General features: G+C 42.9%; 1 protein-coding gene across 1 annotated transcript in view; it reads right to left on the bottom strand.

Moving 5' to 3' along the window:
• Window positions 1-21,028, bottom strand: part of GPM6A (glycoprotein M6A) — a 178,267-nt gene extending 157,239 nt beyond the window's left edge. Inside the window, exon 1 of the mRNA XM_079991445.1 lies at window positions 20,887-21,028. Within this exon, the coding sequence (XP_079847571.1) occupies window positions 20,887-20,890 (4 nt within the window). The 5' untranslated portion in view covers window positions 20,891-21,028. The remainder of the gene's footprint in view (window positions 1-20,886) is intronic.
• Between the last annotated feature and the right edge of the window lie 863 nt (window positions 21,029-21,891).

Here is a 21,891-nt window from a genome sequence, read left to right on the forward strand (position 1 = left end):
TTTAAAGGGCCTATATACATAAGAAAAGATTTCAGTAAAAAGGAGTGGTGATATTATTTTCAATGTTTTGTTGTACCTATTAACTGTTCGAGACCAGTGGTAGTATTTGTTGCAATCCTGAATATTTTTCAGCCTACTAATGCTGAAGGGTTGGGTATTTCATCTCCTCTACAAGGACATGGAGACTTCCTTTCATTCTGGCATCCTTGCCTAAACTAGCTATGCACTAGAAGAAACTGAGTTAAGACATAAAATACAATCTCACAATTTAGTGGGAATATTGAACTGACATTTGACTTCAGACATGCTGAAGAGGCTGCATTTTAACCGGTGGATTGATCTGCATGATTACATGGATACAGCTTCTATGAGAAAATACTGTTAATTATTTATTTATTTTAAAGAAAAATAGTTTCCCATTAAAATTACAAAATGCAACCCAAGCAAAAAAAGCTTCTGCAAAGCACAGTCATTATGCTGAAGCCTCTGGGTTAGCAAAAAAAAAAAAATTATTCTTGGATCAGTGTCAAAATGTTCCATTAACAGTCAAAAATGCAAATTTCACATTTTAATTAGGCATTCTATTATCAGCTAATAAACCATAGTATGAAGCCCTCTTGCTATGTTCTTTATTGTTTACAATTTGAATCCTGATTTTAAAACAAGGAAATATTTTTAAGATCTAGCATGATTTATTGAAACAAAAATTATCTGCATTTCCTAGACATACCTATATTTTATTTGAGTTCCAAGTTACAACATATGACACAGAACAGGGGTCAGCAACCTTTTTCAGCAGGGGGCCGGTCCACCGTCCCTCAGACCATGTGGGGGGCCGGACTGTATTTTTTTTGGGGGGGGGATGAATGAATTCCTATGTCCCACAATAACCCAGAGATGCATTTTAAATAAAAACACACATTCTACTCATGTAATAAAACCAGGCAGGTCCCACAAATAACCCAGAGACGCATTCTAAATAAAAGCACACATTCTACTCATGTAAAAACACACCGATTCTGGGACTGTCCGCGGGCCGGATTGAGAAGGCGATTGGGCCACATCCAGCCCCCAGGCCTTAGGCTGCCTACCCCTGACATAGAATGAAACTTTGTATGAGATATCTCAACCAATGGTTTCTGACCTTCCTGCCTCTGTGCCATGTCCATGTTTAATTCTTGGAATGTTTTAGTCATCATTGTTCCTTGGCTAAATCCAAATTATTATTTATTCACCAAACTGGCATCATATTAATATAATATTTGTGGCTTAGGTATTCTCATTTTACTTGCCAAAATCAGGCTTCATATTTTGTAATATTCATATTTTGAAGGACAATAATGCAAACAAAATGCACATGATCCTGCCCTTAAAAAAGGAGACATTTAGGCTGCAATTCTGTACTCATCTACCTGGGAGTAAACTAAAGGGGACTTAAGTTCTGAATAGGCATGTATAGGATTGCATTGTGAGGGCAACTCCATCTCCCAGAACCTATAAAGATTCACAAGAAGGCACTAGCATCCCCAGTACCTTCAAGTAGGAACAGGACTGTATCAGAATCAAATAAGTATTGACTGCTGCTAGTTCAAATATGTACAATCAGCATGGGTAGCACAGAGATGACAACACCAAGTAAGCTGCTTTAGTGCCAAACACTTGTTCTAGCATTTCAGGTACTCCAACTTCCTGGTCAAAACAAAAAAAATAAAGGCAATGATTTACAGTATTTTTCCATGTACAGTGGTACCTCGGGTTAAGAACTTAATTCGTTCTGGAGGTCCGTTCTTAACCTGAAACTGTTCTTAACCTGAGGTACTACTTTAGCTAATGGGACCTCCCGCTGCTGCCTCGCTGCCACCGCACGATTTCTGTTCTCTTCCTGAAGCAAAGTTCTTAACACGAGGTACTATTTCTGGGTTAGCGGAGTCTGTAACCTGAAGCATCTGTTACCTGAGGTACCACTGTATAAGACGACCTTTTTGTGAATTATTTGCTGATAAATTGAGGGTTGTCTTATACACGGGTTAATGTGCTAAGTAAGGGCTGGTGCTGCGGCAGTAGCAGGGAAATGTTGTAGAGGAGGCAGTTTACCCACTCTTCCCAGTTTAGGAAGAGCATTTGGTGAGTGCCAGTATGCGGTGTATTACAGCACCAGTTCCGTCAGCCAGAGTGGGGGATTGTCGAAAAGCTGCTCAACAGCTCAGTGAACTTACAAAAGAAGCTCAACAACTGTTGAGGGCTCCCAAAAATAGGGGCCGTCTTATACATGTGATCGTGTTATGCACAGAAAAATACGGTATGTTGTATGTTGTCATGGCTACTCTTCACTTTTCTTTTCTTTTTTACTTTAGTGTGGACTCAGGATATTGAGATAAGTGGGCAGTGACTCTCATTTAGAACAATGCATGAGAAGGCCTTACACAACTAAAAAAATATAAAGTGGCTTTAATGCAATGCTCTCGAACAAACATGGCTTCCCAGAAGGAAATTTCCCATAATAAGAGCTTTTAAAAAGCAATACATCTCACAGACTAATTTTATTTTCACTAAACCTTTCAGATTAAATGGGATGTGCTAATACATTACTTCAGGATCCATGGTAATAAAATGCCAAAGAACAAGCTACAAGCTGTTTGTGACTTAAGATACTCAAAGAATTAATTTTATGCTGGCATATAGTGTACTGTAATTAGAAATGGCTCTCTGCATTGTGATTAAGCTAGTAACTATGGTAACCAAAGCAGAAGAGAACGAGTAAAAGGAAGACTAGCTGAATAAGCTAATGAAATCCCTGTATTAATCTGTTTATTTAAATGTAAGCAGAGATGGAATTGGAGCTTCATAAAATGGTGAACACAACTGAAATGAAAACTCACGTTATATGATTTATGTTATGTGGCACTGTTCCTGCAAGATGTGCATTAAGGTAACTGCTTCCATTTTTATATCAGAACATGTCAACCCACACAATCTTAAATGCTTTAAAAATACACTGCGCTGCATTTTTAAATTAATTATGTAGGATCTGGTGACACACGCAGCTCTTTATTTTACTCTGGGACTATACATACAGACATTATGCTGAAGTACCTTTTCCAATCTGACACCTAGAGCTTGCTGATTCCCTGTAGCAATGGCACTGCATGCAGAGGCGTTGCTAGGCTTGCACACAGGGAACCCAAACCCTGAATTCACCTGCTCCAAGTATCATCCAGCTGCCACCACTTGGCATATACCTTGAGCCCACACTTTGCATTTTAAAATTATCTACTACCAACCCACTGCTACTGCCCACTGTAATATACTGGCACAAGGGCTCTTTAAAATGTTGCTGCTTCTCCTGAGAGATACTTGGTGGTGCCATTTTCAAAGTGCACAGGCCTGTGTTCCAAGCATGCTATGAAGCCCCATGGCTTTGTTTTAAAGTGAAAACTGGATTTTAAAGCCCTCGTGCCACTTCATATACAGTGGTACCTCAGGTTACAGACGCTTCAGGTTACAGACTCCGCTAACCCAGAAATAGTACCTCAGGTTAAGAACTTTGCTTCGGGATGAGAACAGAAATCATGTGGTGGCGGCAGGGCGGCAATGGGAGGCCCCATTAGGGAAAGTGGTACCTCAGGTTAAGAACAGTTTCAGGTTAAGAATGGACCTCGGGAATGAATTAAGTGCGTAACCAGAGGTACCACTGTACTACTGAATAGCAACAGCCTAATCCTATACATGTCTACTCAGACAGAAGCCAGACTGAGTTCAGTAGCATTTATTCCCACAAGAGCATAGGATTGCAACTGAAGCTAAGTGCAGACCTGAGCTAAAAAGATAGAGAAGCAAGGAAGGAGAAATGGGGGTGTGCACTGGGGGATGCCCAGCCTGGTCTGAGAGTGGGAAATGACAGCAACAAGGAAAGTGAGCTTTGTCGGCATCAGCATAGATTCCAGTTGTCTCCTTCTCTTGGTCGTTGGCCACTGGAGCTAGGCAGGGGTACATTGGAGAAGCTCATCCCTTAGAGGGTATAAGGCATACTCCCCCCAAAAAAGAGGGGAATAAGTGTAGTAACATCCTGTCCTGCTAGTGACACACATTTTCCCCAAGTGATCTTGTTCTGTCTCTCTTTCTCTCCCACAACTGTATGTGCCATAATCGGAGAGAAACACAATGTACAAAACCCTGTACTTAACTGGAATAAGCATCTCTCATTTCCATGTAAACCCCTAAAATACCAATCCCCCTAATAGTTCCCTTAGAACACATTTTCCCAACCCCTTAGATTCCCATAGAACAGAAATTCCCTCACCCTAGCAAGGCCTCCTAGAACAAGCATTTCATGGCTCCAATAGGTTGAGAATGACTGTAATTCATGGCACTTAATGAACACTTTAGGGATGCGGATGGCACTGTGGGTTAAACCACAGAGCCTAGGGCTTGCCGATCAGGTGAGCTCCCATTGCTCAGTCCCTGCTCCTGCCAACCTAGCAGTTCGAAAGCACATCAAAGTGCAAGTAGATAAATAGGTACCGCTCCGGTGGGAAGGGAAACAGCATTTCTGTGCACTGCTCTGGTTCACCAGAAGCAGCTTAGTCATGCTGGCCACATGACCAGCATGACAACCTGTACCCGGCTCCCTCAGCCAATAAAGCAAGATGAGCGCCGCAACCTCAGAGTCATAGAATCATAGAATCATAGAGTTGGAAGAGACCACAAGGGCCATCGAGTCCAACCCCCTGCCAAGCAGGAAACACCATCAGAGCACTCCTGACATATGGTTGTCAAGCCTCTGCTTAAAGACCTCCAAAGAAGGAGACTCCACCACATTCCTTGGCAGCAAATTCCACTGTCGAACAGCTCTTACTGTCAGGAAGTTCTTCCTAATGTTTAGGTGGAATCTTTTTTCTTGTAGTTTGGAACCATTGCTCTGTGTCCGCTTCTCTGGAGCAGGAGAAAACAACCTTTCTCCCTCCTCTATGTGACATCCTTTTATATATTTGAACATTGCTATCATATCACCCCTTAACCTCCTCTTCTCCAGGCTAAACATGCCCAGCTCCCTTAGCCATTCCTCATAAGGCATCGTTTCCAGACCTTTGACCATTTTGGTTGCCCTTTGACCATTTTGGTTGTCACGACTGAACCTAATGGTCAGGGGTCCCTTTACCTTTTAATGAACACTTTGGCTGCTTTTGCAACAATCAGTAGTGGGGATCTTCAGACCACTGTTTCATACTATAAAGTATTTATCCCATCCTTTCTCTGAGGAGCTTAGGGTATCATACATAGGGGGTCGTCATTTGATTCTCCAACCACCCTGTGAAGTAGGCTGAAAACAAGACAGAATTTTTTGTAGGCCTACCCAGTTAAACTTTGTGGCTAAACAGAGTTTTGAAGTCAGGTGTTCCTAATGCAAAGGTAAAAATTTTGTCCACCACGCCACAACCACTTAACGTGCAATGGATTTACTGCACAGCCAGTCAGGGTCTGCGCAAATCAGCCCTGCCTTTTCCCATCTGCACAATGTTGACAGAATTGCTTTAAGGGTCTGTCGGCTCTTTTCACCAAGTAGGTGAAAATAGTTTTATTTTCAGGCACAAGTCGTTACCGAGACACATTTTTCAAATTTGAATGATAACCTGCTGTTTTACCAGATCTTCAATTTAGCTATACAGTAGGAAAAGTTAAACAACAAATGCTATACATTGGTAAAATTAACTCCTAACATTGCTGATGCATGACGATACTTTAAAAGCAGGTCTGAAAACAATGTATAGCCATCTTTGTTCTACCTCAAAAAGTTGAAAAGATCAATTTAGTGAATCACAGCAAATTTTATTCACTCTGGGGGGACTTGTTGGCATCCGTCTGTCTCAAGAGACAATGGAGTGCACTTCTGGGGGTGAAGTCAAACCACTGTGTTAGTAGCACCAAAGTGACCTCCCTGTGGCGCAAACTTGGGCAGTGTATATGGAGGTCCAGGACCATCACTGATGTGGTCCAAATGAAAGCAGAGCAATGTGTATAAAGTTCCTGGTGCAGATTTCCAGAAACACATTAGTGTGATGCAAGCTATTCAGTTCAAACCGCATCACCTCTGTATTTCTAGAGTAAGGGTGTGCAGTTTCAGCTATTTCTTGGTCTGAGTGAGAATGTTTACTCTGCTGGTGGTGGCGCAACCACTCCTAAAGAAAACCAGACCTAGATCCTTGAATTGGAATAACTTTCAACTAGTCACAAATACCTGCTTTTTGAAAGTTGTGATAGGGCAGCTTCAAGTATTCTTGGATGACATTGATTCTTTCTATCCATTTCAACCTGTGCTCATCCCTGGCCATGGAAATGAGTTGCCCTTGGTCTTCCTGATGAATGGCCCTTACAAAGATCGGATAGTCATTGGATTGTCTGGAACACTTTGTTGCTCAGTGCATGAATCTTTCTGATCCGTGGTCACTGTGGACATGGAAGTTAACCTACTAACAGCTTCAAAAAAAAAAAAGAAAATTGACCCAACTGAAAAATTCAGAAACACAATCTTTCAATTTGGGGCTGGCAAACTCTAGCAGGTCTCAGAAACTGGAAGTTGGTAAATATCTCTCCACTATTTGCACTTGGATGGCCATTTTATATGCAGCTTTTGGACCTAGCACTCTCGCTGATGGCCTCCATTGGTACCTACCTACAATTTCATTTTCAGTCATATATATATTATTTTAACTCTCAGAAGGAAAATATACTATGCTGATCATGGAGAGATTTCAATAACTTAAAAATAAAAGATCAGACATATCATAGTAGCCGTAGTCATCTCTTCTTTGCTAGCCAAGGCCGGCCGATAGAAGGGCCTAAAATTATGTATCCTGACATTGTTCAAAACAACATTCTACTTGCTATTGCCTTTGGCTGCCAAATGTGGGTTTGCAGTGCAGATGAAAAAGATGCTGTAAATCTTCTTTATAATATGATAATATGGGTCTGATTCACCTATAGACACCAGAACTGTCTATTTCACAGCTCATCCTACATAGTCCTGTTCCTAAATGGGCTATAATCAGAGAACAAATGTTCTCTAGAAAGGTGCTTACACAGCAAAATAGCTTGGGATGACTTCTGCAGTGAACCATGCCACATGCTGAGAGAGACTGCTTAAAGGTTAAGCCTTAACCCTTAACCCTCCAAGTCTCTATTCTTTTCTTTTTCTTTTTTTCTTTTTTGCAGCTTAAAATCACTCTTCCCAAGCTGCTTCTTCACCCATGGGAAGAAAGATTAGCTTAACATATAGTTTGAGCCTGGTAAAGACTTTCAGACAACATGGGAATCCAGTACGCATGATATTCAGAAATTAATTTACACTTAATTACACTCACTTAATTTTTGCTGTCTCTGAAAATTCATTATGATCTTCAGGGGATTAAAAAAAGAAGCTTCAACATTGCTCATAGTCAATGGATATACATAAATCCATTAACATTGTAAAAAAGAAACATCTTTTGTTAAAATGTCAGAAGAATATAAAGCTACATTGTTGGCTAGTCAAGTCTATCTAGGCCAGTATCTTTTATAGCTGCAATCTCAGGCAACTGCTTCTGCAAGAAAGGCACTAACTGAACAGAACATTTCCCTCGTAATCTTTGTACACCACCATTTGTTCTCAGGTAGACATCCTTAAAATGAGTATGTAATTAGCATATGCAATCCGCACAGGAAATGTAGCATTCATAAATTGCTCTTGATATGGAGAGCCCTGGAACTATCCCTATTCTTGCACAAACTATCACACTCACATGCAGACACCCGACATAAAAGGCAGCCACCTCAACTCCAGCATGGCAAATGGCAGGTTGGTAGGCAAGCAAGCAAGCAGCATGGGTGGCAAGTGGCCTAGACATGCTGTTTAACGGAGGGGAAGCACATCATTAAATGTGACTGCAGAGATGTTTGACAGAGGCAGGAAGACACTTCACATACCAAGCCGCCATTATTGGCAGCAGTTTCTAATCAAGCTTGGGTACTCATGAAACCAAGTCTATGAAACTCTCCTAACACCAACAATTCCTTCAGGAAGAGCTTCAAAAGGAAATGTGGTGTGCATTTTTCCCATCTTGGTCAACACTTGCTTTTTCCACTTTTCCCACCCCCCTCCCCAGAGATGTGTAAGCTAAAACTACATTGGGAGTGTGTGTATATCTCCATTCAGGGCTAGTCCTACCGTTAAGCAGAGTGAAGGGATCACCTCAGGCAGCTGATTTTGAGTTCATGACAGGGCAGCAAAAGTCCTATTTCAGATGAGATTGAGAGGTAGAGAACAAGAAAGCATGAGAGAAATGTCAAGGGTCAAGCAGTAGAAACTGATTGTGTAGACTGAGAGAATTGATGGAGCCTGTGATTCCCTTTTGTGAAATTTCTAAGACTATAAAAATTGACAGATAGATATGCAAGAGACCATAGTCCCAAGCCACTATACCAATCAGGCAAAAAATTATAAAAAGCTTCATTTTCAGTGGATTATGACAGAAACCTACCATGGTTTTAAAGTATAGTAATGTCTACAAGTTATCTTTACTATGTCTGCTTTTTTTTCTTCTTCAAAAAAGGGAAGAACAAAATAACAATCAATTTCACACGTAGCTCCAGTTTGCAATATGAAACTAGTACATAAAGGTATATTGCCCTCTGCTGGTTGGAATGAATTGTGATAAATTGTTTGTTTATTTTTACTGCTGGTTTCCTGCAACAGAAAGGGACTGAATAACAGTATCAAAATAAAAAAACACACACAACTCTTGTCCATTTTTTTAAGGTAAACCATCTAGGTTCATTCTAGGTAACAAAAAAGAAGGCAGGAAGAGCAAATCATCACATTATTTCCTTCCACTCCAAGCTGCCACAGTCATTATCAACCCTTGTTAGTGCCTAGTTTGATTAAAATCCATCGTTGTCACTGTCATGCTCAAAGTTGCTAACAAAATTACCACTGTACAGAACAGTTTCAACAATGCAAAATAAAAGCAGCTTAAGGATCAGCATAAGGAACATGTTGATAGAAACCTGGGGTGCTAAATTTGGCCACTTTTTCTGCTACTGTCATGAAAAAGTCCTGAAGAGGCCGCAAGAGTCAGGCCCATGCAGTGGGGCAGCTGGGTACACTTGCCCCACTATTCAAAGGGCTAAGTCAGGCAGGAGGAGGTGGACACCAGAGGCCTGCCAGGCATATGCTGGTCATGCCAAGAACACCCTGGGGCTCAAACAGGACTCCTGCCTTGGACAAGCTCTGCACGGGTCTGCCAACGGTGCTTTTAAAAAACCAAGAAACTGAGCAGGAAATTTATCACTCCCATCTGCTGCCAATGGTGGTTTTTTGTAGCAGCAAGTGGTAAAAGCTGAAGCAAAATGGAGAACTAGATTCCTCTTTTTGGTGCTGTTAACTGGTACAGTGGTACCTCGGGTTACAAACGTTTCGGGTTACAAACTCCGCTCACCTGGAAGTAGTTGCTCCAGGTTGCGAACTTTGCCCCAGGATGAGAATGGAAATTGCACACCGGCGGCACAGCAGCAGCGGCAGACCCCATTAGATAAAGCGTGCCTCAGGTTAAGAACGGTTTCGGGTTAAGATCGGACCTCTGGAACGAATTAAGTTCGTAACCCGAAGTACCACTGTAGTAGCAACAGCAATGTGAAATCACTGCCTTGCATTTTAGGATTCTGTAGTCTCAAACTAAGTGCCCCAAATTGTTAGTGTTATATTTGGAGTGCTTATCGGCAGGCCCATATAGAGCTTGTTAGAGGCCCGGGTCAAGAGTCTTGTTAGAATAAAGTTATTGGCATGACAGCGTTAAGTCCAGCAGGCCCTTTGTGGGGGCCCCGGCTGGTTTAGCTCTCCAAGGCCTGGGGCAAGTATGCCTGGCTGCCCCTTCTCTATGCAGGCCTGTTTACAGGGTCATCAGCATGGCAGCTGCTGCTTCCAGTATGCTCACCAGTGCCTCCTACGGCACCTGTAAACTATGTCAACATGTATTTCCTCAAAAATCCACAATTCATGAGTGAGAGGCAGGCCCACATCTTTTGTGAGTCCTCTTCCCCTGCCTCTCTTTTAGATGTTTCAGTCATGTTATGTTATGCCATAATCCCATAGCAGTCATTTTGTTATGCCATGCCCCAAACCACATATTTCTGGGTTATGGCCATTTTGTGAGTGGAACCCACAGAACTTACACAAAATTTCAAATGTGTCCTCTAGCCCCACTGCTTCTACATTACAACTTCAAATAATATATTGATGCAAATAAAAGATGGAGATAACCCTTCTATCAAAACTATATATACAGGACTCAGCTATACAGCTGCAAATAAAATGTTTTAAAATGTGTTGTAAAGTGTGATATACAAATGCGACACTAGAGAGACAGTGAGCTATGCCTAATTCAGTGTATTTTTTAAAATGTTTTTTATTTAAAAGCATTTTCACATAGATCCCACCACAGTCTGATGAGCATATTTCCATGGTGAAACTTAAGGTCATATTATGTTTCAGACTGCAGAAAGCTTATCTAATAAGTGTATTGAATAAATTATGTGGCAAATTATATTTTGGTTATAAGCAAAGATGGTTCCTGTCCACAAATTCTTCTGGTTTTCAGATTGATGTGGTCATTTCAAAAGTGTTATTAAATGCAATAAATCTGACAGATTATAAACACACACATTTTTGTGTTACTAAAGTCCCAGTATCTCATTTTGTTTATTGCATGCTAGTTAATTTTAAATAATCTCAACAGCAGAGGAAGTATTACTCTTTCTCTGAAGTAGTCTGTTTTTTACAGAGTACTTCAGAGTATTTTACCACTTTGAACAACAGGTTCACATATTTCTACAAATTAACATGCAGATGGATTCTTTTCCACTGCTTTTTTAAATTTTCAAACAGTTTCCCCACAATCCAGTATTGAACTCCTGAAAGTTAATGCACTGTGTACTCAATACTATTTCTATAGCAATGACAACTATTAACAGGTGTAACTTAAGCACATTAAAAGCAAATATTTTTTAAAATTGAAACCAGCTTTCTGCATGCAAGATCCGTCCTACATATCATGTAAATTAACTCCTATTTTTCAGCTGGTTGCTATATTGTTTTTGTGTACTTTGTTTTTACTTAATGGCAAGAGTTTTGTTTCACAAAAGGTTTTCAGAGTGGAAGGAAACCAAAGGCTGAAAGGTATATTTTGCCTGTTGTGAAAGACATTTTGAGCAGTGGTTCTCAGCCAGGGGATCACTTCCATGCATTATTTGGAGAAAATTAGCTATAAAGACAAAGGACTGGAGCTAAAAGGTATGAATCAAAACAAATTGAGTAAAATATATTTGAAAACATGTGTACGCAATGATGAAAACAGGAAGCAAAAATGCAAAGTTTTGAAAAGTTACACTGCATAGATTCTCCATGCCCTCTCAGTTTCAAATGGAATTTTTTCAGAGCAAGATTGCATGGTAGCAAATGCATGCAGCTAGTTGCCTAAGGAATGCATTACTGGACATGAATTTCACATGGCAGCCCAAACTTCTAGCTACTTATAGTCATGCTACATTACAACTAAACTGAATGTGAGAAAACTGGAGGATTTGTTTGCATTTCTGAATGAATTAAAAGCTCCATTCTACTCAAGCACAGAGGTTTTTTTCTATTCATGTCAAATGTGATAGGCAGCTTAGTTTTATTGATGTTGGGATAACCTTTGCCGTGATTTTCAAACTGTGACATGTAAAACTTTATTTTATCATCACTGCTGATCCACACACTGATAATCTCAAGACTGGACTAACGTAATGTGTTCTTTGTGGGACTGCCCTTGAACTTCGTTCAGAATCTTGAGTTAGTTCAGAATGTAGTGGCAAGGTTTCTCTCTTGGGTGGTGTAATGGTTCTAGGGGTTGCTTGTGCATAAATCGGCGCCACGCTTGGCTGGGTTACCTGGGTGAACCCTTTCTGTCCGGACAGCCACTCACCTGTGGCTGTCTCAATCGCTGGCAGAATCCGTCAGTGGGCATTTCTTGAACTTCTTCCAGCAAAGAAGCTCTTTGACGCCTAGTCTCCGCCTACTCTCCTTGCGCGGAAGCCTTCTGCGCAGGGAGGGTGTGGGCAGCGGAGGACCCGTGCTCTCCCTGCTGGTCTCTGGTGAGGAGTCATGGAGCCACCTCGCCGATTCCCCCATCTGCCCCCCTTCTCCACTGGTGCTACGCTGATTTCCTTCCCCAGAAGATGGGCTGCCTCTCTCCCTCCTGGGACGCTCTCCGGAATCCCTCTGGAACCCTCCCTCTCCCTCTGGCTCCGATGGCAGTTCGCTGACAGGTGGCTGACTGAAAACATTTAACAGCACATCTAAAAACAGCTTCACTGGCTGCCTGTAGTTGCCTGCTTCTAGCTATTTGCATTGACTTACAAAACCCTTTAACTTGAGGCTGGATACCTGAGAGAACACCTTCTGCTGTACAGACCAAAAATATATTTAAAAAATTGGTTGAGGGAGGCTCTCTTAGCTGAGACCTGCTAAATATTTAGCAATATGCAAGACAGCCTTCTCGGTGGTGGCACTTCAGGTTTTGAACACCCTTCCCTTGAGATATGGCTAGTGCCTACTCTTTTAAACTTTCAGTGCCAGGCTTTCTGGGGACTTTAGCACCAACGGCTGTTAGCTGTAAATACCTTTATGTTCTTTTATGACATAGCTAGATTTATTTTAATTTGTGACCCACTTTGGAATTGCATTTATTTTATTCATTAATATACTGCTTATATTGCAAAAAAAAAATTGTAACGAATAACACGAGATGTGTTTTAAGTCAGGAAAGAAAAAAACTAAATAAAAAAATTCCTTCCAGTAGCACCTTAGAGACCAACTAAGTTTGTTACTGGTATGAACTTTCGTGTGCATGCACACTGTAAAGCCTAACCTGCAGTTTTGGTTAAAAAAAGGAAAAACCTGTCTTTTTTGCATATTCCACTACAAGAAAGAGATAAATTCAGTAATCTGCATTTATCTTCTCTAATAGCCTAGGAAGGCAGCTCAAAATGCAGAAGACCGAGGCTCTGCTAAAGAAAGTACTGCTATTTCAAAGCACTTTTCAGAATCAATCCTTATTATTTTTAACAAAGGGGGGGAGGGACTTCACAGGACAAACATATGCAGTGAAATAAGTTCTTTTTGAACTTGGCACACCCGCAAGGTTTCAAAAGCTTTCTAACAAAGGGCTGCAAATTGCTCTAAGGGGATTTGATAAGTTAAACACAAAGGAGTCGTGCTTTATCGGTAATGGCATAACTTGTATTTCCTATGCTTTTGAGCACCAGATTCATTTTCAACCAAGGTACCAGCAACATATATTAATTCTGCCAAGGGTGAAGATCTTGCAGCACTTAGTACTCAAAAGCAGACACCAGTTAATATGTTAATTTTCTTCCATGAAGATTTAAATACCAAGCTATGCATAGGCATTACCGTTTGTACATAACTTTTAGTCCTGACACAACATATTTTAATACCCACCAGAGACTTTGCTGAGTTGCATTTGTAAACACATGTCTGGCAGTTTCCAATTGGTGAAAAAGGCATGAGTAATATCTCAGAGGAGGGAGCTTTGGATATTGTTGCAACAAGAATTCACTGTGCAAGAGTAAACACAAATTTAAAGTGGGCAATTGAAATGCTGCTGTTTAACCTATCATTTGTAGCGATCTGCATGACAAAGTATAATAAAAGTAACAATAATGAACACTAGTTCTTTCAAAATTTTCAAAACAATTTACATATGTTTTCTTGCTATAATACTTAAAATTCTGCAAGGTAGTCTATAATTATATTTTTAATACATAAAGGAAACAATGAAATAACAGTAATGGACAGATTCGCTGAGCTACTCATAATATTACTGCTGGTTACATATGTCTGCCCACCCAAACCAATTGCATAGACAGCCCACATACAGCAGAAAGGGGGCCAGAGACTGGGAGAGGGTGCCCTACCTAAGACCTACAAGCTAGTTCACTGCAAGGGCCAGATTCAAACTGGGGGTAGCCGGATTTGTAACTCATTTTTTTAGGGACTGTACCACACAACTTATCAGTAAAAGCAATAGTGTGTGCATATTTAACTCTAGTAAAATCCCAACATTTCAGTCTTTTAATATGAATAAAATGTGTGCTTCTTTTGTAACCAAGTTTGTGGTGCTTTTTGTTTTTTAAAAAAACTTAACTAGAGATCTGCCAACAAACAAAACCCCTTGCACGCACACATACTACACGCTATCGTTATAAGAGCTTAGAGTGGTTCAAGAAGAAAAACACAGGAGAGGCAGAAAAGCATGATTTACACACCACAAAGAGATTGCATTGAATATGCAATCATGTTTAGAGCTTAAAATTAATTCACATAAGAAGCTACTGAGGTTTCAAAGTTAGTGCGTCTGGCATCAAAAGCAAACACTGTCTGGATAACACCAGTAATGGTACAATTGATATAGTAAAACATGGCAAGTTCTACCTTGTCAGTTCTTGATTATGTGTTATCTGCACTTTTGTCATTGGAACAATGAAAATACTACACTTCAGTTGCAATGTTATGCCCAAACAGACACAGAATTAAGAGCTTATGTATGGGTCCCCCTGTCCTATACACAAACCACCCCAATGTATGCTTATCCAACTTTAAAATAAAATTGAAACTCCAAGGAAGAATATTATTTTCCTTTCAAAGGTAATTTATTACATTGCTAAACTGATCCCAAAGCTATGATTTTTCTCTCTTTCTCTCTTGATGTTTACATTACATCTCCTTTCTATAATCTAAACTCATCACTTCTTTTCCCAGGCTAGTAGACAAGACTAAGCAACCAGTTGTCTCCTTTTTCAAATATATAGTAACTTTGTAACTTTCTTCTCTGCGTTTTCCCCCCCTTCCCTGCCTACATGATCCTCTGAGAGCTCTTCCAATTCCTTTGCCAGATTGTCTAAACTTCTCCTGAATCACATGGTGCCGAAATGAATGCTTCTTTAAAGCACACACAGCGCCATGAAGAACTAAACAGGTATAAATTTCATGCATTTTTTTTCTACTTTCACTGCATCAGATGTAATCAACCTTTGGGTTGCTTCTGTTTAAGCCATGGTTCAGAACAGACCCACTGGAATAAACAGACCAGTTAATCATGTTTAAATCAAATTATATAAATGGGTCTACTCTAAGTATGACTTACTCAGAGGCAACACTTTAATTGGAGGTTACATGTTTTAACCATAATAAAATGTATGGTAGGGGGAAATTTAAATGGATGCTTGTTCTATGCCACTAGATTCTACACATGGTTATTCACTAAGATCTGCAACATTTGCAACACAGTCCTATACAGTGAAGCAAGTCCTATTGAGTTCATTGAGATTTATTCCCAAGTAAGTGGGGTTGGGACTGCAGTTTTAGACAATCAATTGGACAGGACAGTAATTCTGTAGCAGAGCATCTGTCTTGCATATGAAAGGTCCCAAGTTCAATCCTCAGCATCTTCAGGTACAGCTGGCAGAATCCCCTGCCTTGAACCTTGGAAAGCCACTGCCAGCCCATGTAGACAATATTGAGCTAGATACCAACAGTCTCACCTGGCACAATACAACTTCCTATGTTATCTTACTTAATGGGAAAATAATCTATTGAAAACATTAATGAGTGTAAAAAGTACTCACAACCAAAAAAAAAAAAAAAAAAAGTACTCACAACCAGAGAGCAGATTTAAATTTATTATTAATGTGAGTACATACAAAATACATTGATAGCATTTTTCCACACAAGACAGTTACTGATGAAGCACAAATAAAAATTATTTTAAAGCATTTCCCCCCTCCATGCCTGTTTCTATGCGAATGCATGAATATTTAATCCAATAATGGATTAAAAGCTCTATCAAGTGTGTGTGTGTGTGTGTGTGTGTGTGTGTGTGTGTGTTGTGTGTTACAGTCCTTTTCCCAAGGTAAATGCCCATAGGATTGTGGTTTTAGGACCACACTATTCACGAGGCAGGACATATGTGATCAAATATCACAAGGCTTTTCTTTACTTTGAAGCACTTGTGAAAGGGGGTACTGGTAACTCAAGTCAAGGAACTGCGACCGGGGAAACAGGTTAACCCTTTCCCCCTGTGCTACTCCCTTATCAAAATCACCCCACAAGTTGCTAATAACCACCATCAGGAGAACAGACATCATGCCTGTATTTACACCTTTCCCCACCTGCACCCAGCTAACAAACTTTGAGAAGGAGGGTTTCTGTAACTCCCCCACATTACTTTAGCACACACACCCTCACTTGGCCAGGGGCTTCGGAGCAAAGGAAAATATGTCAGAAGATCATGCCATGTATCTCCCATGCCAGGCATAAATTCTCCCCTAGGCTTTTTTTTAGAGAGAGAGAAAGACACATTTAGGAACTATTGTTCTAGGAAATTCATATATTATCTAGGCAGAATAGTTTTGGCCCAGGAAAAGCTATTCAGAAAATGTATCCTGGCAACATCTAAGCCACTAGAGCAGTAAGACTTTACAATACTTAGTGATTTACTGTCAGTCAAAATTTACATGCATGCTGGCATCAAGTACTGGAGACAGAGAGGAATAAAAAGAGGCAAGAATCATTACGAACAAATTGCAGCTGACTTTGTTACCCCTCTCCCTGTCCTTTTTTTAAAACTAATACTCTAGATTCCACAGTTTATGGGCACTGTTGCATGAAAAAGTATAATCTGATTTTCTCCTCCAGCGGTACTTGTTGTATCTTGGAACTACATTCAGACTCAAGACATTCTTTGGAAGCAGTGAACTGTTGCCTTGCTTCCAGAGATGGGATGTTTCCTAGTAGAGGAAAAACAAATCAAAGCAGGCAGAGTGGGGGAAGCAATGGAGAAGAGCCATGCAAGTCATCTCCATTAAAATTAGTTTTATTAACTTAAGGTTTTCCTACTGCAATGGTCATTAGCACATTAAATTCATATAAGCATAGGACCTAAGAAGTAGGAAAACTCCGATTTCTAGTCCTTGACTATTCACAGACTATCAGCTAATCCGTGGCTATTCTGGTTTTAGCTTTTGTAGCCTAAACCCTAGTTAATCATAGTGGACAACAAATCATAGAACTGTAAGGATGGAAGGGGTCCCAAGGGTCATCTAGTTTAACCCCCTGAAATGCAGGAATCACAGCTAAAGAATCCCTGACAGATGGCCACCTGACCTATGCTTAAAAACCTCCAATGAAGGAGAGTCTACCACCTTCCAGAGAGTCCATTCTACTATCAGGAAGTTCTTCCTAATGTTTAGTCAGAATACCGCACATAAACACACCCACACAAGTTGAAGGGGTTTGTTTCTACAAGTAAGGTTAAAGACAGGTCCATATTCTGAAAGCAGAAATGTAATACAGTGGTACCTTGGGTTAAGTACTTAATTCATTCCGGAGGTCCGTACTTAACCTGCTACTGTTCTTAACCTGAAGCACCACTTTAGCTAATGGGGCCTCCTGCTGCTGCCACACCGCCGGAGCACGATTTCTGTTCTCATCCTGAAGCAAAGTTCTTAACCTGAAGCACTATTTCTGGGTTAGCAGAGTCTGTAACCTGAAGTTACTACAAAAGCTGTAGTCTGTAACCTGAAGTTACTACTACAAAACCCTGGCAAACCATTCATTAGACAATTCTGGCACATTTGTTCACATTCATCACTGAACTATATAACTTCATAGCGTCAGGAGAATTCTGGCAAAACACCTAATGCCCTTTTATCAATGGTGGAAGAAGAAGAAGAAGAAGAGTTTGGATTTGATATCCCGCCTTTCACTCCCTTTAAGGAGTCTCAAAGCGGCTAACATTCTCCTTTCCCTTCCTCCCCCACAACAAACACTCTGTGAGGTGAGTGGGGCTGAGAGACTTCAAAGACGTGTGACTGGCCCAAGGTCACCCAGCAGCTGCATGTGGAGGAGCGGAGACGCGAACCCGGTTCCCCAGATTACGAGACTACCGCTCTTAACCACTACACCATGCTGGCTCTAGCCTGTACCACAGACAGCAAAGTTTAAAAAGCTACTTAGATACAACAACCCCTAATGGTCTGAGCCTACACCCACAAACCCATTCAGAAAAGTCTTACTGATTGCCTACACAACTACAGTAAATACATTTAGTAAACGGAAGATTTTGGGCTCCTCTCCAAACTTTTGGCACATGTCTCACATGACACATCTTAAGTCCAAAGCTTGCCTCACACCTTCTGAGTGAATACCTCAAGTAACCAGGGGTTGTTATGCTGTTCTGCAGTAAACTGTTCTGCAACCTTCTGACAAACAGCAAGATATACAGTGGTGCCTCGCAAGATGAAAATAATTCGTTCCGCGAGTCTCTTCGTCTTGCGGTTTTTTCGTCTTGCGAAGCATCCCTATTAGCGGCGTAGCGGCTTAGCGCTATTAGCGGCTTAGCGGCTATTAGCGGCTTAGAAAAAGGGGGGAAGTGAAAAAACTCGCAAGACTCGCAAGACGTTTTCGTCTTGCGAAGCAGGCCCAAAGGGAAATTCGTCTTGTGAAGTGCCTCGAAAAACGGAAAACCCTTTCGTCTAGCGGGTTTTTCGTCTTGCGAGGCATTCGTCTTGTGGGGCACCACTGTACATGGCTTACTATGGGCGCCTCCTTCTTAGTGCATATTCATGATTATTGTCCTTTGAATTGCACATTCATTATTATTTGCGCTCATGATGCTGCTGGGGTGGTGAGGGGCCGCCGCCTTAAGGGTAGGCGAACTCAGTGGCTGTGTGTTCTAAAAAATATATAATTTCTGCAGTGATCTAGGGAGGCAAAAAGTGAGTGTCTGCACTGAGCTGAAGGATGGGCCAAGCTGAGCAAGCAAGCCATACATACATACATACATACATACATCTTCCACATACAACTTAGTAACACTGTGAAACTATAGAACTACTCAACCTGGGCATGGGGCAACTGGGACAACTTGCTCCAGGCCTGATACTAATGATTACTGAATGCCACCTAAGATTTTCAGGCGAGGTGCCACCAGAGATAGATTTTCTGTGGTAGTTATCATAAGAAAACGTGTAGGAATGCTGTGAGGCCAGGCCTTAAGAGAGGAAGTCTTCCTGAAGACCAGCAGCAGGCCACAACATGGAGACCTGTGAGACTGAGCCCCAGGAAGTCAAAGGAAGTTCTGTCAGATGGGGGTTGGAATCTGGAAGAGGCAGTACAACCTTATCCCTATTTCCTTATCCCCATGTAATTATGTATGTATGTATGTATGTATGTATGTATGTATGTATTTCATATGCTGCCCTTCATCACAAGCTCTTAGGGTGGTTCACAGAACATGTGAAAGAACAAAGCACATCCATTCATCTGCAAGAATCTGTGGTCCTTGCATGTAACAACATTTGCATGTGACCCCCAGCATTGTGCACATATGTATGAGTCTTTGCAGAGAGGAGGCAGAAGGGCTCCCAACATCTCACCTACTCCAGGCCCCATAACCCTCTGGGTGGCCTTACAATGCTGACCACAGGGGTAAGGGGAACTAAAGGTATGCCTTGCCCTGGGCACTATTTATCCGAGGGCCAGACCAAGACATTTCGACACTTGAGGTGAACCACAAAATACCATTGTTGTCATAGTTCCTGGCACCAACAGTGAAGAAATGCGCCAAGAACAAAGCTGGGAAATCAAATCATCCCTACCCAACAGATGAACTAGCAATCAAAGGCCAGTGTGGGGCGGGGGGGGTGTCCACTTTGAATCATGCCAGGCAGGTGCATAGCCCAGTAGACCCCAGGGCACAGCCCTTGCCATTTCCTCCCTAGGGGTGGGAAGAGACCAGCAGCACCTTCTGGTCATCAGAGGCCCTGCAGAGGCAGCACTGGAGGAGCTGCAAGGGGACAGCAGATCTGGCCTCCAAGGAGAATGTCACAGCAGTGAATGCCACATTGGAGGCCGGATCTGCTGCCTCTGTGGATCCTGTCACCTGAGGCAGTCTCTTCACCTTGCTTAGTGGGTGTGTCGGTTCTGCTAGCAGTAGCAATCCTGCATAGTGTTTACACATGGAAAAACTTTGGAAATAAGCAGTGTGACCACCCCAATCAGTGCATATCCAGTAACTTCCTGCAAGAATCCTTTAACCTTTTTAAATGTCCAGCTTAGTTTTCCTCTTTTGTTGTAAAGCAATGATGTGGTGGAATTAGGGAAGCCTTGCAGAACCAACTCAAGTGTAAGAAAGCCACTGTTATTGTGCCAGGGGCTATCTTGCCGAATATAGCGAAAGACCACTCTGAGCTAGTAAACAAGGAAACCCCAAGGAAACAAAACAAGCAGAAGGCAGGGCTGTGGTAGCACGAGCAGCTGCAGAGCGGGGCGGGAAGACTCGCTGGTTATTGTTTTGCCAGGAGAGCTTCTTGGGTCTCTGAAGCGGAGCGAGCTGCTCCTGCCCCAACACTCTTTTTCTTCTCCAACTTCGAGGGACGTGACTGACCCCCGTCCTCCATTTCACGGCGGGTCTCCCTAAATGCAACCGCGACGAGCGCCTTCTTTCGTGCCTTTTAACCTCCACCAGTTACAGAAATACACCAAAAAACACCTCCCCCCCCTCACGCCTCTCCCCTGCCCCGGTCGTGGGGGGAAAGGCGGGGCGGGGGTCGCTGCAGCCGACTCTGACCCGGGATAGTCCCGCTTGGAGCGAGGCGCCAGGCAGCAACGCCGCTGCTCCGAGGGCGGGAAGTTGCCCCGCCGATGCCAACTCCCGCCGAAGTTTCCCCGGAGCCCCAACTTCGCGCGTCTCTCGGCCACGAGGGCTCCTCCTTCCTCCCCCGGGACTAACTCACCCATGTCGCCTCTCTCGGCTCCACGCGGCCGCCCAAACCGAGGCGCGGCTCCCCCTGCAGCGCAGCAGCAGCAGCAGCTCCCTCAGCGACCCTCCGGCGCTCTCCCCGAGAGGAGCCGCCGCCTCGCCCCGGCGGCGTCAGCGGAGCGGAGGCGGGTCCCCAAGCCCCACGCCCACCTGCCTGGTCCCGCGGCCGCCGGGAGGGTCGCCAAGGCGCAGCCCCCGCCTCAGTTTGGGGAACTGCCGCCCAACTTCTCTCGGTTGGGCGGGAGAGCAGCGGGACAGCGGACGCGCTGCTGAGGCGCTGCTTGGTCTTGGTCGCGCGGGCGAGAGGAGCCAGCGCAGCCAGGCTGCTTTCTGGGTCCCCCCACAGCCGAGGGTCGAGCTGCGCAAGGAGTTGAGGAAGGCTGGGGGAGGGGAGCAGGAGGAGCGCGGCCCCTTTCATTTGGAAGGGAAAGCATCGACTGCTGCTGCTGCTAGTGAAGAAACGTAGTGGAATAGCGGGAGCAAACTTTCCTTGCTTCCCACGCTCGGCAGCAGAACCTGGAAAAAGAAGTAGAGAGAGGAGGACTCTCCAACCAGGAAGCCCCCTGGGAAAAACGCTGAGACATCCTGCGGCATTTCACCCGTTGAGCCAACGTTCCCCAGCCTGGTGCCCACCAGGTGCGTTGGACTACAACTCCCAGCAGCCGCAGCTGTCGTGGCCAATGATGCGGGAGGGTTGGAGATGCAGTTCGACACATCTGGAGGGCACCAGGTTGGGGGAGGCTGTTCTAAGCTTGGGGGTCTGTGATCAAGCAAGAAAGGGGGGTAACTGCTCTCTCTCTTGCTGACTGTCTCTAGGCACCCAGGGGGCAAGAACAGTACCCAAGTTGCAACCACCTCTGCTTGCTTGCTTGCTTTCTCTCTCTCTCTCTGTCTGAGAGGTACTGTATATAAGGTTGATGCTAGACCTAGAGGGTCACCTCACCACCGCATTCAGCCTAGTGAACCACACCTGCCCTGC

This window comes from Podarcis cretensis, assembly GCF_951804945.1.
Source record: "Podarcis cretensis genome assembly, chromosome: 9".
NCBI lineage: Eukaryota > Metazoa > Chordata > Lepidosauria > Squamata > Lacertidae > Podarcis > Podarcis cretensis.